A 13,047-nucleotide genomic window follows, 5' to 3' on the forward strand; every position below is an offset into this window, starting at 1 on the left:
ACACAAAACTGCATTCACTGGAAGCAGTCCTCACCTTGGAACACATAGACATTTGTGCAGTGACAGAGACCTGGTTCAAGGCTGTGGAGAGCACCCCAGCCATATCGGGCTACACCTCCTTCCACATGTTCAGACCACAAACTGAAGGTGTGAAAACTAAAGGAGGCGGTGTATAAGTATTCATTAAAGATAAATACACCTCTAGACTGGTTAGACAGCATGATTCCCTGGAGATACTTCAGGTGCAATTAACTGTTAGTAGGATACCTGTTCAAGCCTTTGCCAGCTACAGGACCTCCTCCATGAATCAGGACAACCACTCTTCCTACTTGGGTCTACTTGAGTCTATCAAGATACATCCAAACACTATGGTTTTGGGCAACTTTACCCATCCATTAATTGGGGAAATTACTCATGTAGAAACTCACTTGCCCAAAGGTTCCTCAACTTCATTAACTCTAATGCCCTGGACCAGCTAGTTGACACCCCCACAAGGGGTGCTAACATCCTGGATCTAGTGCATACCAATATGGGGAACCACTGCAGCACTGCCATTGTGAGGTCTTCCCAGGTGAGATCTGACCATAGAGCAGTCTCATTCGAAGTCCTGACCCCCCCCCCCTCCATAGCACAACTTAAACTAAAAAAATTCTCCAAAGCAGATTATAATCTCTTACAAGATGGTATAAATACCTTCACTGCACCTCCTACCTTAGATGGAACTGGCAACTATGCCAAGTTCTACACAAATGTTTTATACAAATACCTGAACAACTGCATTGACTCAAAACAAGCTCCTCAAGGAAAAGCAAACCTATCTGGTGGACAACTGCCCTTATCAGGCTTTACAATAAGAGGAAGAAATTACTGTCTAAGAGTAAGAGGGAGCAAGCCCCAAACTGGAAACACTCCCTCCTCATAAAAAGGCCGTAGTGAAGGGCCAGTTAATGAGATTGGCTAGGTTGGTTTCAGACAAAAATACATTCATTAAGCAATGTGATGTGTTATTAGATATGTTTCCCAATAGAGGCTATCCCATGGAATTTTTATTAGGTATTAAGGACGAAGTGTTGTATAAAAGAACCCATGGAGTGTATGCACCCTTACTGGCTAGACCAATGCTGGACAGTGATAGGCATGACAGTAACACTTTTAATAGTGCAACAAATGTGTTACCTAACAATATGGAAAATCGAAGGTTATTTATTTCAGCTTTTTCTTTAGACAGCTACACTATTTTTGACATATTAAAGATGAACTGGATTTTTTTTCCACTGACAGTCAGTTGTTTAAATTACTTGGGGATAAGCCCCATGCAGTGTATAGAAAGGATAGATCCTTTAAAAATTTACTAGAACAGCACAATGCTAGTATGAGTAGGACATTGGGTATGTTTAAATATGGGCACTGTTCTCAATGCCCACATATTACAAATAAGGATAATGTTCTTATTAGTGAAAGAACATATAAAATGAATGGATATTGTACATGTGAGTCTTCTCAAGTGGTTTATTTAGCCTGCTGTGTTTTATGCCTTGGATCTTATGTGGGCAAACCATGCAGTAAATTTAAAGAAAGAATCTATGAACATTTGTTAGATATCAGGAACTGTAAACGCCAATGCTCTGTATAGGCATATTTTAGACTGTCCATTGCATTCATTTAAATTTATTGTTATAGAACAAGTTAAAAAAGATTTGTGGGGTTTTGTAACCAATGAACACTTGAATAAAAGTGAATTAAAATGGCAGTTTAAACTCAATATTATGCATTTTCCAGGATTAAATAAATGTTCCATCAATCCGGTTTTAAAGTTAAAACATTTGGAAGAGTAAGTAGCTATTCAAAATGTTTTTATTATTTTTGACATATATAGTTTTTTATACACATGCATCTATATTTTATATATATTTGTTATCCATAGGTATTTATATACTTTTACCTTTAATAAGGTTTTTTGAATTGAATGTCAATCAAGGTTTAATTGTTTTATTGGTAGTTGGTTACAACTTTTAATTTTACTATTTACAGAATTCATTTCTGAGGAAGTCTGTAATTTAAGGGACAAAGCACTTAACTGTGAATAAAGGATTTGAGCTTTAAAGTTTGGTTGATTTTTGGAAGCTGTGATATTGCTACCAGAATCGTGAGTGCTGCTTCCCACAGGATTTTGTGTATCTTTGGTTCGTTATATATCCCTGGTTCCAGTTCATGTTTCTGAGAATTATATCTTCAGTGCTCAACATATTTAATTCAGAAAGTATAATATGAACACTTTACCTGTGGCGATCTTCCTCTGTCGGCACAGCAGGTCTTGAGATCTGATATTAGAGAGATTTTAAAAAGAGAGTCTGTTAAGTTATGTCATTTGTAATAAAAAAAGAAAAACTTTAAACAAAGTAATAGCATTATTCCATTACGGCATTTTCTTTGACTTTCTCCACATTACAGAGTAACTGAGAAAACAAAGGCACATATTGCAGGTACCTCTTGGAAAAAGCATTTGTTTCTCTCTTTACTAAGATAGCCCTGAGCTAGGCATCCAAATATGCAAAGCAGATTCTTAATACAGAGCAGTATAGCCCAATACTTAAAAAACTATGGTCTACATGTGTCAGCTTTGTTTGCATCTGCTACGTCTGCTGTCTGCTTTATTTACACTACCTGAGGGTGTTTATTTAAAATAGTGGAAGAATCTTGAGGCATTGCAAAGTATAAAGAATGGTAGACAGGGTGCAGCAGTGCTTAAGAAAAACCTCAGCAAATACATATAAACAAAAAATATTCAAGCAGGGTGCATTAAAGTGAAACAATAATATGCACATTGTAGTGATGCAAAGCTTCATGGGAAACAAGGAACTCCTCATGACAGATTTTGGATTAGTTCAGCTTCAGGGTGAGATAAATGAATGGAAGATGGCTGTGTCACATGTTAGCCATCAGATGTCTAAGGACAGTGGGAGTGAGCATAAATCACAAGGATTTATACACAGAGCCAGAAAAAAGGTAACAAGCCTTTAAAGATCATTTAGCTAGAGCGTCTTCTGTGTGGCGGCATACGTGAATGGGGTGTGCCTTCGTTGAAGGTTGTGCATCAGGGCTGGGAACCCGGTACGTAAAAGTCCACTACCAATCATTAGCGGACCAGAGTTCTGCTGTGGCGACTCCTAACCGGGAAAAAATGAAAGACACAAACAAGTCTTGCAGCTTTCACATTAACCATGCTTTTCTTTTTAATGTATAATACAGCAATCCCAAGATCATCTAAACACCTCCACTATCATTCAGTCAGTAATTTGTATGAGTTGATTGCTCCATAAGGTATACCTTTAATGTCCAAAAGAGGACCATGTTTCTTCAGGACACATAGAATACTGACCCTGAAACTATTGTTTTTAATCGGTGATGTGTGAGCTGATGACTAAAGCAAAGCATACTTCACAGGCATCTACTATTGACAAAAGCTAAAAAAAAAAGAATAATTTTAAAAATACATTGGTCCAGTTGATTCTTCATATGCTTTTGGTTATACCAGTCATAGTGGCTTCTAAAACACCATAAATGTAAGGCTCCAAAACAAATGTAAGATGTTATTTGATTGGCCAGCTCCCTAGTACAGAGGTGGGGTATCCATTTATGCTGCCAGTGACATACATTTGGAAATAAGCTCAAATCCCCTGTGAGGAGGTAGTTAGAATGAAATATCAGATGTTCTGCTGTCCTAGGAAGAGATGCAAGCACTCTTCCCTGAAAGCAAAACTCTTAGTGGACCCCAGAAGGCTCTCTGTAATACCAAGCACAGCATGAAGCATGATAAATGCCCATATTTTACATACAGGTTCATGTATGATATCTTTGCATGTTTCATCACCAACAGTTTAGAATAAACTGACTAGCTACCATGAAAGAATGATGGCTTGTTCTCTGGTATTCTAAGGCTTAGGCACTATGAGAAAGAACCAGAGTGTCACATTAATAGTGGAGAGGTTGAAGGTGTTACCAGGAAAATGACCGAAAAGGAGTCACTGATGTTCACCATGAATAGTGGAGAGGCTAGGGGTTGTACCAGCCCTGAGCATCCACAAATTGTGGGCAAGGAGGACATAAGCCAGACCCACTACTGCAGAAATAAATTATTTGATTTACTTAGAGGCAAACCACTGAATGCATAAATAAGTGCCATAATAAAACACACTGAATCATGAACTTAAACCTTGGCAACTCTTCATGGCCATAGAAGGAGTCTATGGGAATCAAGCTGTAAGACGGTAAAATGACAAGTAATTCTAAAATATAATTCTAATAAGGCTTTGGAGAAGAAAGAAAGAAATAAAAGTTTTGACTAACATTGAAATTGTAGTGAGGAATTTCCTCATCATGGGGCAAAGGAATGATTAATCCAAATTGGCTACCACATATGAAAGAAGAGTGGATGTTGATTTCAGATGTGCTAGGTACACAATATTCTGAAATGTCACCACCATTATGCCATGGGATACTATCATATTAAAGTATATAGTAGAAGTCAAATAATCATGTATTGTGTGAAATGCTAGAGGCATCTTGGAGTACCTTGGATCAACCACAGAGTGCTTCATATCTTACCTTGTCATGTTCTGTTACAAGCTCTTTTATCAGCTGCTTTATGTGAAGCTCTTCAGCAGGAAGGTCACCAGAGGTATGGGTGCTTGCTATACAGCACCCACATTGCAAAACCAAATAAAAGCAAAAACACAGAGCAGCAAATTAGTGAAAGCACCAGAAAATATTACATCAAAAATAAACATTATCATCCCTTGGTTCTGTCATTCATTGCTTAATAATTACTATCATACCATAGTTGTCTCAGGATTAAGGTAAACAAATCACTAAATCATACATGTAGATAAACAGATGGCTACTAAATGTAACATATTCAGAGAAAGCAAGATTTATGGCTGCCATTAGCAGAATATATTGCAAATGAATCTTGCTATCTTAGTGCACTTAAGTTCATAATACACACTTTATAATGTTCTTGCCATCAATGCAGACTGTTTTAAAACAATCTGTGGCATTCAGAACTTATGGCGAAACATTTTAAAGCAATGTAATTAAACACTGATATGTTCATATAAATGGATTATGCTTTTAACATCACAGTATTTTAAATGTTACCTTAAGCTCATCTCATCTCACTCTGCATATCAGCAGGTTTAATTTTTTGTGCATTCATTAAATTAGAATACCCATTAGTGCTTGCTCAAGAGAAAATTGATATGGACTAGAAAGGTGAAGCAGGATACACAGCCTGAAAATTACTAGAGCAAAATATGCCACGATAAAGCCTTGAAACTTTAAATTATTTCAGGTATGGTGAAAGACTTCAATGATTTTAGTTTGCTGCCCAGCATAGAAGGATTATGATAGGGTCTCTGCAGCACGTTATAGTATGTTCAAGAAAAGTAGGCCAAGAAACTTATCCTGGGAGTGGAGCAAAGCGAAAAGAATGTATTTTTAATTTTGTGGAAACTTGTGTGCGTGGGAGATCTAAGATTCCTTAGAAGTTTCCTGATTGTTTGTTTTTGGACCCAGTATATTGACATACTTGGTTTGTGAGACTTTGAGGGACACCATAGAGGCTGTTTCATTTTTAATTTTGTAGTGTTCTTGTCTGTCTTAACCGATTGCATTGTCGACATAACTTTGCAGAGGCATAAAATCAGATTAGGTTGGTAGTACCAGTAGGAAAGAACATAAGTTTTTTTGTGGTCATCTATCATTATAACTGAAGAGCAGTTTCCGGCACCATAGCCTAGAGCTTTTTTTTGTGGTCTTGTGACCAATTGCTTCATGACCACCTCAAATTCCCAGTTTGACATTCATGTCTGTTTTCAGCGCACAATTCTTTTGTATAAAGTGTCACATTTGTCCCTGATCTGAGTCTGTTTTCTTATATTCCTAGGAACAATGTGGCTAAAATACACTTTAGTGTCCTGTGTGTGCTCCTCTGTCCTGTGCATGAATAAGTACTGCCTTGGCTGATTTACACCAATGACAGCCATATTTAAACCCTAGATGGGTTGATTTTAATTATGGGACAAAATGGACTAAAATAAAAACCACTCGATAACTGAGATAAGATGCTAAGATTTGTTGTGGGGATTCCCCTTGAGGTGTGTATGTTAGAGACAGCCAGTAAAATATCCAGTCACCTTAATGTCATCATTCCAAGTCCTTAATAATACGGGTGCTGTTTAATCAACTGATCAAAAAATAATTAGAATTTAAAAGATCAAATATAGCACGTGAGCTCACTAGAATGTAAATGGAGCCTGTTAAAATGTGACTTCTCACAAGTGGGTCATCAGAAAAGATAAACTAGAACTGTGAAAGTGAGAAAATAGATCTTAGTCCAAGTTTGTGGTACCCTAACATATTCATCTTCTCTGAGGTACAGTAATCTTGGAGTTAGTATATATAAGTGGCAGGGTTGGGGGTGTCAGGTGTGAAACCCCCATACAAATATGTTGTAATAGTGCAATAGCAAGTCTCACAATTTGCTTCTTTGATGTTTGAATCTCAATTTATATGTTAAGCATTCAGGACACACAATCTCAACTCATTTGGAGTACAGATTTGAATTCAAGACACTCTTGAAATGGATTCTGGGAACAAGTAATCAGTCTAACATGTTTTATGTTAGCACCTTGGTAGACTTTGTCAGTGTTAGTGGTTCTGGGGTAAAAGCTTTGATTTTGCAAAACCTCAATGCATATTTATCACATCATGTGTTTTCTTTAGATGGGACTCTGCTAACCTGGCCATGTAGTATATTATCTTTCTCATAGGATTTCCATTGCTTGAAGCAAACCTCCTTTTTGCATTATTTAGGGTTTTTTTCTTGCTTATTTATCTTCAAAAGTAGTCAATCACATTTCACATCTATGTATATTATATATGTGTTGTGTACGCAGGATTTTTTCTTCTGAAACTCCATTAAAATGAAATGTAAAATAAGTCATATTCACTGGGCATTTTGAAGTCTAGTTTGTTAGCACAGTTTAGGGAATTTCAAAACTACCAGTACACATGGGTAATGGTGCTAAGAAGAATGCTCAGTTTTATGAATGAGCAGGAAAATCTAACAGAATGAAGTCTAGTGTGATGTATGCATGTAGCTATAATTCATGATACAGTCTGTTGTGACAATAGTTATCTAGTAACACAATTAATACTGGGACTTTTGCTGTCCTCCAATGCATGAATGGTTAAGTATACTACATACTTCAACTAACATGTGTGTTAATGAAACATTTAGAATATTTTAGTGATAATTTTCTGGCTGTTAATGACACACACATCACAAAGACCTATATGCTCATCAGCCCACATACTTGGATAAAAATATTACAAAACTCTGTGTGATATGCTAACATAAAACACAAAGACACTGGAGCATAAATGTGAGGTAATACCTTTGATTCGACCATTATATGTTTCTCAGTTACTCAGACTTTAGGCCTAGCTGAAGCCCTTCTTTTGGAGGTTTGGCAGCCCAAAGTATCTTGTTCTTTTACTGCTTCTTCCCTTCCTCTAGCCCCTCCCCTATTTCCTCACCAAGAGATGAAGTATGACAGACAAACCAGTTGAGATGTGAAATGCTAACATTTTCAAAATTTTTGATATAGACATATATTACTTTTACAAAAGTGGAGCAGTACATTCTTGCCAGTATAAACAGAACATCAAGATAGCTTTATATATTAGTGAAAGGTGTGTGTCTTGAGGAAAATTTTAAGGTAGCTAAAATGTATTGGGTTTGCTGTTCTTCTGATATATTTTTAAAAAACTAATAAGTGTGGCTGTGAATGATTCTCCTTGGGCTGTATAGTAGACTGAATTGTACTGCAAATGCAAATATTAATTTTGATTACATCCTGTCTGTTTACTTTGAACTTGTATTGCATCTGTTTGAACAGTATGTTGTACTTTGTATATGTTTTCTTCTATATGCTTCTGGGTCCATACTAAAAGTTATTATTGCCCATAGGGTCAACCCTATAAACAAAATGTAAATAAATATATAAAACAATAGAGTGGACTGAATTTCATGGAAGAAAATGCCAGAGTAAGTGAAACACATTGTTTCAGTATAGCAAGGAAAACAGCTTCAAATATGAAAAGTGATGTCAATGTCTTCTGACCCTAGAGTGTAAGCTTTGGTCCTATGTAAGCTATGAGAAGAGACTATAGTTCATAACTGAAATCAGTACCCCAGCAAAAATGTCGCAAACTGAACTGAGGCTAAGCTAAGGTCTTTTGGCACCTTCTGATCAGGCAAATAATATTTCAGTACACTTGTAAGCCAGACTTTCAGTTATACTGGTAAGAACTCATAACAAAGTATCAAGCATTTGTTTTAATTTTCAGTCCCTGACCTCAACTGTCCTTGCTGTAACAGTCAATCCCTAGCCCAGAAAATGTATTCACATGCTGCCCCATACTCCACCAACAGGGAGCAGGGTTAATGCAAGGCATTCACCATCTTGACATCTAGGGAAGCAGGCATAATAGGAAATGTGACCTAAGAGTACAGCATTGTAGAAAATAATGTTGTATAGCAGCATAGGAACCTAAGAACAACACTAGGCAAGTGGTTACAGGGACAGTAAGGCACCCAACCATCTTAAAAGGTTTTACCACCCTTTACATAGGTTCATAGGATCATAGGAGGTCAATAGGCTAGCGGGCCTAGAGCCTTACAATCCTAGCCATGTTAATCCCAAATATCCCCATTTGTTCTTTTTTGGTAGTTCATAGAACAAATTTATAAACAGAGTGGGTCTGTGATCAACACCAGCTACTCCTGTCCATGAGGGACATGGGTGCCACCCCCATGGGTGAATTTGCTGTCTCCCATCTAATTATCTAGGCTGTATTCGATTAGGGTCAGTGAGCAGCTCTGTTTTACATGAATAGGAAGTCTATTCTAGAGAAGCGGCAGTCTCTGGGAGACATATCTGTCTCTCCAGCATGTTCTGTTAATGTCACAGTCTAGGGTGAGATCTCTAGAGTGAGTGACTCTTGTGCCACTTGACTTGTGGATGGACAACATTTCCATTAGGGCAGGGTCATAGATTGTCCTATAGGCAACCCACAAGTTGCCTCTCAGCAGCCTATAAGATACAGAGTAAAGTGACAGGGCTTTCACCCTGTCCATATAGATCATAGATTGGAGTCCCTGTATTTTCTTAGTCTGAAACCTCTGAGGTCTCTCCTAATGCTGCGGGTGTCTGGTGAGGTACATGGAAAAGGGTGCATTGTACTCTACTGATGAGGGTCAAGTACAGTGAAGTTATAGCATCCCTTGACCAGAATGCTATGCCCTTGCTTATGAGGTGCGCTACTTAGAAGGCTTTCCTTATCACTGTGGAAACTTGGTGGTCGAAGCTCATTTTACTAGCAACCTATGTTCCCAAGTCTCACACCACTGGGTTGGAACTCAAGGGGGTGCTGTACATATTGTAATTGGTAGGAAATTCCATTTTGCCAAAGGGAATAATAATGCTTTTTTTTTTTTTTTTGCATTTAGGTTTAGACCATGGCTTTGGCACCAATCATTCATTTGTGTTAGCCCTTCTTGTAATATGTTGATATTGTTGGGGGACTGAATGATTGCTCCCAGTTTGCAATCATCAGTGAACCATTTACTTTGGTCTGGACTTCTGAGAAACAGATGCCAAACAGTAAGTGTCCCAGAACACACCCTTGTGGTACTCCACTGATGATGAGTCTACTGGTGGAAGTGGAGTCACCAGTTTTTGACAGGCTGTGTTCTGTCAGTGAGCAAACTGGCTACCCATCTAGTAACATAAGGGTTAATCCCCAGCTGGGAGAGTTTCTCAACAATGCCAGAGTGGGGGACTGTGTCGAAAGCCTTGGCAAGGTCAAGATAGGCTGTGTGCACTGTCTAACCTTTGTCCATGGCTTTGGTGACCTTCTCAAAGATATCTACCAGATTTTATAAGCATGATCTACCCTTAACAAAGCCAAACTGGGTTGGGTCCAGCATTTGGAAGTCGCTTATGTCCTTGCTGATAAGATGCATTATAATTCTTTTCATGGCTTTGCAGATGAGGCTGGTTAGACTTATGGGTCTGTAGTTCCCAGGGTCAGTTGATGCCCCCCCCCCCCTTTGTGCAGGGAAATTACAGTTGCTGCTCTCATTTCTGCAGGAACATAGACAGTTCTCAAGCTATGATTAGAGAGACTGCCAAGAGAGTCTGCTAGGTCTTGTTTTAGATTTAGTAAACAACCTGGGATATTATCAGGTCCCTTTGAAGACGTGTTTCTGGCCTTGGTGAGTGCAGAGATGACCTGTTCTCTAGAGATACTAGGCATAGGGCTGGTGTAAGGTATACTTTGGGATATGGTAGGTGGGGTTGGGGGGTGAAGTTCATGCTGAATCTGTCAACTAGCAGGTTGGCAATATCTTCCAGTGAATTATGAGTGATCCCATCTACAACCAGTTCAGCAGATAGCTGCACATTCTCTTTTAGACTTTTGATGTAGTTAAAGAATGCCTTATGATTATCCTTGGCCAGGGATGTGATTTTAGTTTCATAATTTGCTTTAGAAAACTTTTCAAGATTTCTGATTTTCTTGTTTAGGCTTAGGATGGAACTCTTCCTCTGCAGAGTGATATCCTTCTTGCTTTCAGACAAAAGTTTCTTCCTCTTATTATATAATCTGTTTATACTTGAAGTCCACCATGGTGGCTTGTTTTTATAGAAAGACCTGGTTTTGATCCTGTCAGGTACAGCAGAATTTATCCAGTCACTTAGGTGTTTGTACAGGGCATTTGAATACACTACTGCATAATCATCATTGATGTCTGCGATTGCAGGTGGTTTGAAGCTTTTTATACCATCACTTAGTAGGCTGTAGTTAGCTTTGGTAAAGTTTTTTTTTTATCATTTTTGTTCCTATACAAGCACTTAATAATGCTCAACTTCCAAACTGACTAGGCTTTACATGATAATTGTGCTGTAAGTTATAACATGCTCTCATTAGACCTGGTGACAGGCTTCATATATATTAATTATAATTTTAAATGCATAATTGTAATATTAAAATGAAATAAATACAAAAAAGAGTAAATGAGGGAGTCCTTACCTATAGTTACCATTAGAGCCTTCAGCTTATCCAGCATTGTAATATCAGCTTTTGTGGGCATGGTTACTTCTAACTCAATGAGCCGCTTTTTCAAGGATTTTTGCTGATCTGTAAGTTTTCCAATTTCACGCAGCATATCAGTAGTATTAGTTAAGTGAGCTGGGATAATGGAGGTTTTTGAAGATGCAGGTTGACTCACTGTGGCAAAGCCAGAGGGCTTTGGCATCATTGGCTGAGGTGAAACACTTGTAGAACTGCTAGAGGGTGTGGAATGAGATGCAACTGAGGCAGGCTGCTGGTCTTGAGTTACATCCAGATGTAGTGGCTGACCTGTTTGAATGTATTCCTGACTCACCTGCAAGGTTGGGTAGTACACTTGACTGGGCTTGGTACTAGGTTTCTGCTGCTGGTCTGGTTGGGTTTCACGTTCTATGAGATGATCTCTTTGGGCACTAGGCTGGCTTGTCTGGCTTGGTTCACCGCCATACTGATTCTGTTCTACTGACTGGTTAGGGTAGCCTGGTTGTACACTAGGCAGAGTGTCCTGGGCTGTTGATTGACAAAATTGGCCAGATTGAGAATCAGGCTGGCCTAATGGGGGACTGGACTGGTAAAGCTGATCAGTGACTTGGGCACCTGGCTGCACAATACCCAAAGGTTGCTGTTGTGGTGATGTTGTCTGTAAATTCAAAATTAAAAGAGAAGGCTGATATATTTTAGTGTTAAACAATGTGCAACATAAAAATCACCATTCTCAATCACAATGTTTACTGCAAACTGTCTGCCTTTTATATAATAGTATTTAGCATGCTTTGACAACAATATATGCTGAGTTCAGCAGGGTCTATCAGTAGCATATAAACTGTGGTTAAAACACAGGAGCTATAAGGCTGGAGAAGTACATCAGAATCCAATTAGCATCTCCCACTCACATACTGTGAAACCTTGAGCATGTTACTTAACTTTCTTGTCTTGCAGATCACCCTGAAAGAGGCCTTTTGGTCTCAGATGGTCTACTTGCTGAATTTTAAAATAAGTAATATAATCATAGGTTCATTGGTGTGTACTAAGCTAATGGCCCTGGAGCCTTTACAAGCCTAACCTGTACAAGTGCCCTGGCATTGTGCCGCCCAACGTTAGTTCCCAGTGCCTGTATCAAATAGACGCACTGGAGTTATCTCCAGGCTGAACATTATATTTCCCATCCACTCATCAAGATTTCTCTTGAAGAGGGACAGCGAGGTGCTCTGCTTGACATGTATGGGAAGTCTATTCCAGAGCATGGGCAGTCTCTAGGTGAGGAACCTGTCCCTCTAGCATGTTCTGTTGATTGTGGTAATGAGGTTGAGGTCTCTGGAGTGTGTGGTACGGAGGGATTGGGATATCTTTAGATGTACCATTTCTAACAGAGCTGGGTCAGATATGGCTTTGTAAATCAAGCAAAGATCGCCTCTAAGTAGGCGATATGAGACAGAGAATAGCTGGAGTCTTTTGAGTCAGTCCATGTAGGACATGTGTTTAATGCCTAGGATCCTCTTCATAAGGTACTTCTGTGGCCTCTCCAGTTGTTGCATGTGTCTAGTGAGGTACATACCAAATGGGACATTATACTCAATTGATCTAATGAGGGAAGAGTAGAGAGAGACTATGACCTCTTTCTTCCTGGATGCAAAACCCTTGGTAATGAGATGTGCCACATAGAAGGACTTTCTGACCACAGTGGCAATGTGGTGGTTGAAGAAGAGGCTGCTGTCTGCCTGCATCCCCAGATCTCTTATAATGCCTTCAATGTTCAGTGGGCTCCCATCGATGTGGTAATTAGTGGGAACTGAGTTTTTACAAAAGGGGATGACGACACATTTTTTGGCATTAAGCTTAAGGCCATGGTTT

At 38.8% G+C, this 13,047-nt stretch overlaps 1 protein-coding gene across 1 annotated transcript in view; it reads right to left on the minus strand.

Moving 5' to 3' along the window:
- Nucleotides 1-13,047, minus strand: part of LOC122789134 (glutamine-rich protein 2-like) — a 137,384-nt gene that overhangs the window by 85,469 nt on the left and 38,868 nt on the right. Inside the window, exons 4-6 of the mRNA XM_044056358.1 lie at nucleotides 11,158-11,836; nucleotides 4,606-4,691; nucleotides 2,281-2,321 (exon numbers count right to left, since the gene is read on the minus strand). Of these exons, the coding sequence (XP_043912293.1) occupies nucleotides 2,281-2,321; nucleotides 4,606-4,691; nucleotides 11,158-11,836 (806 nt within the window). The remainder of the gene's footprint in view (nucleotides 1-2,280; nucleotides 2,322-4,605; nucleotides 4,692-11,157; nucleotides 11,837-13,047) is intronic.

The sequence above is a fragment of the Protopterus annectens genome, chromosome 14.part0, assembly GCF_019279795.1.
Source record: "Protopterus annectens isolate FY-2018-M chromosome 14.part0, PAN1.0, whole genome shotgun sequence".
Lineage (NCBI taxonomy): Eukaryota > Metazoa > Chordata > Ceratodontiformes > Protopteridae > Protopterus > Protopterus annectens.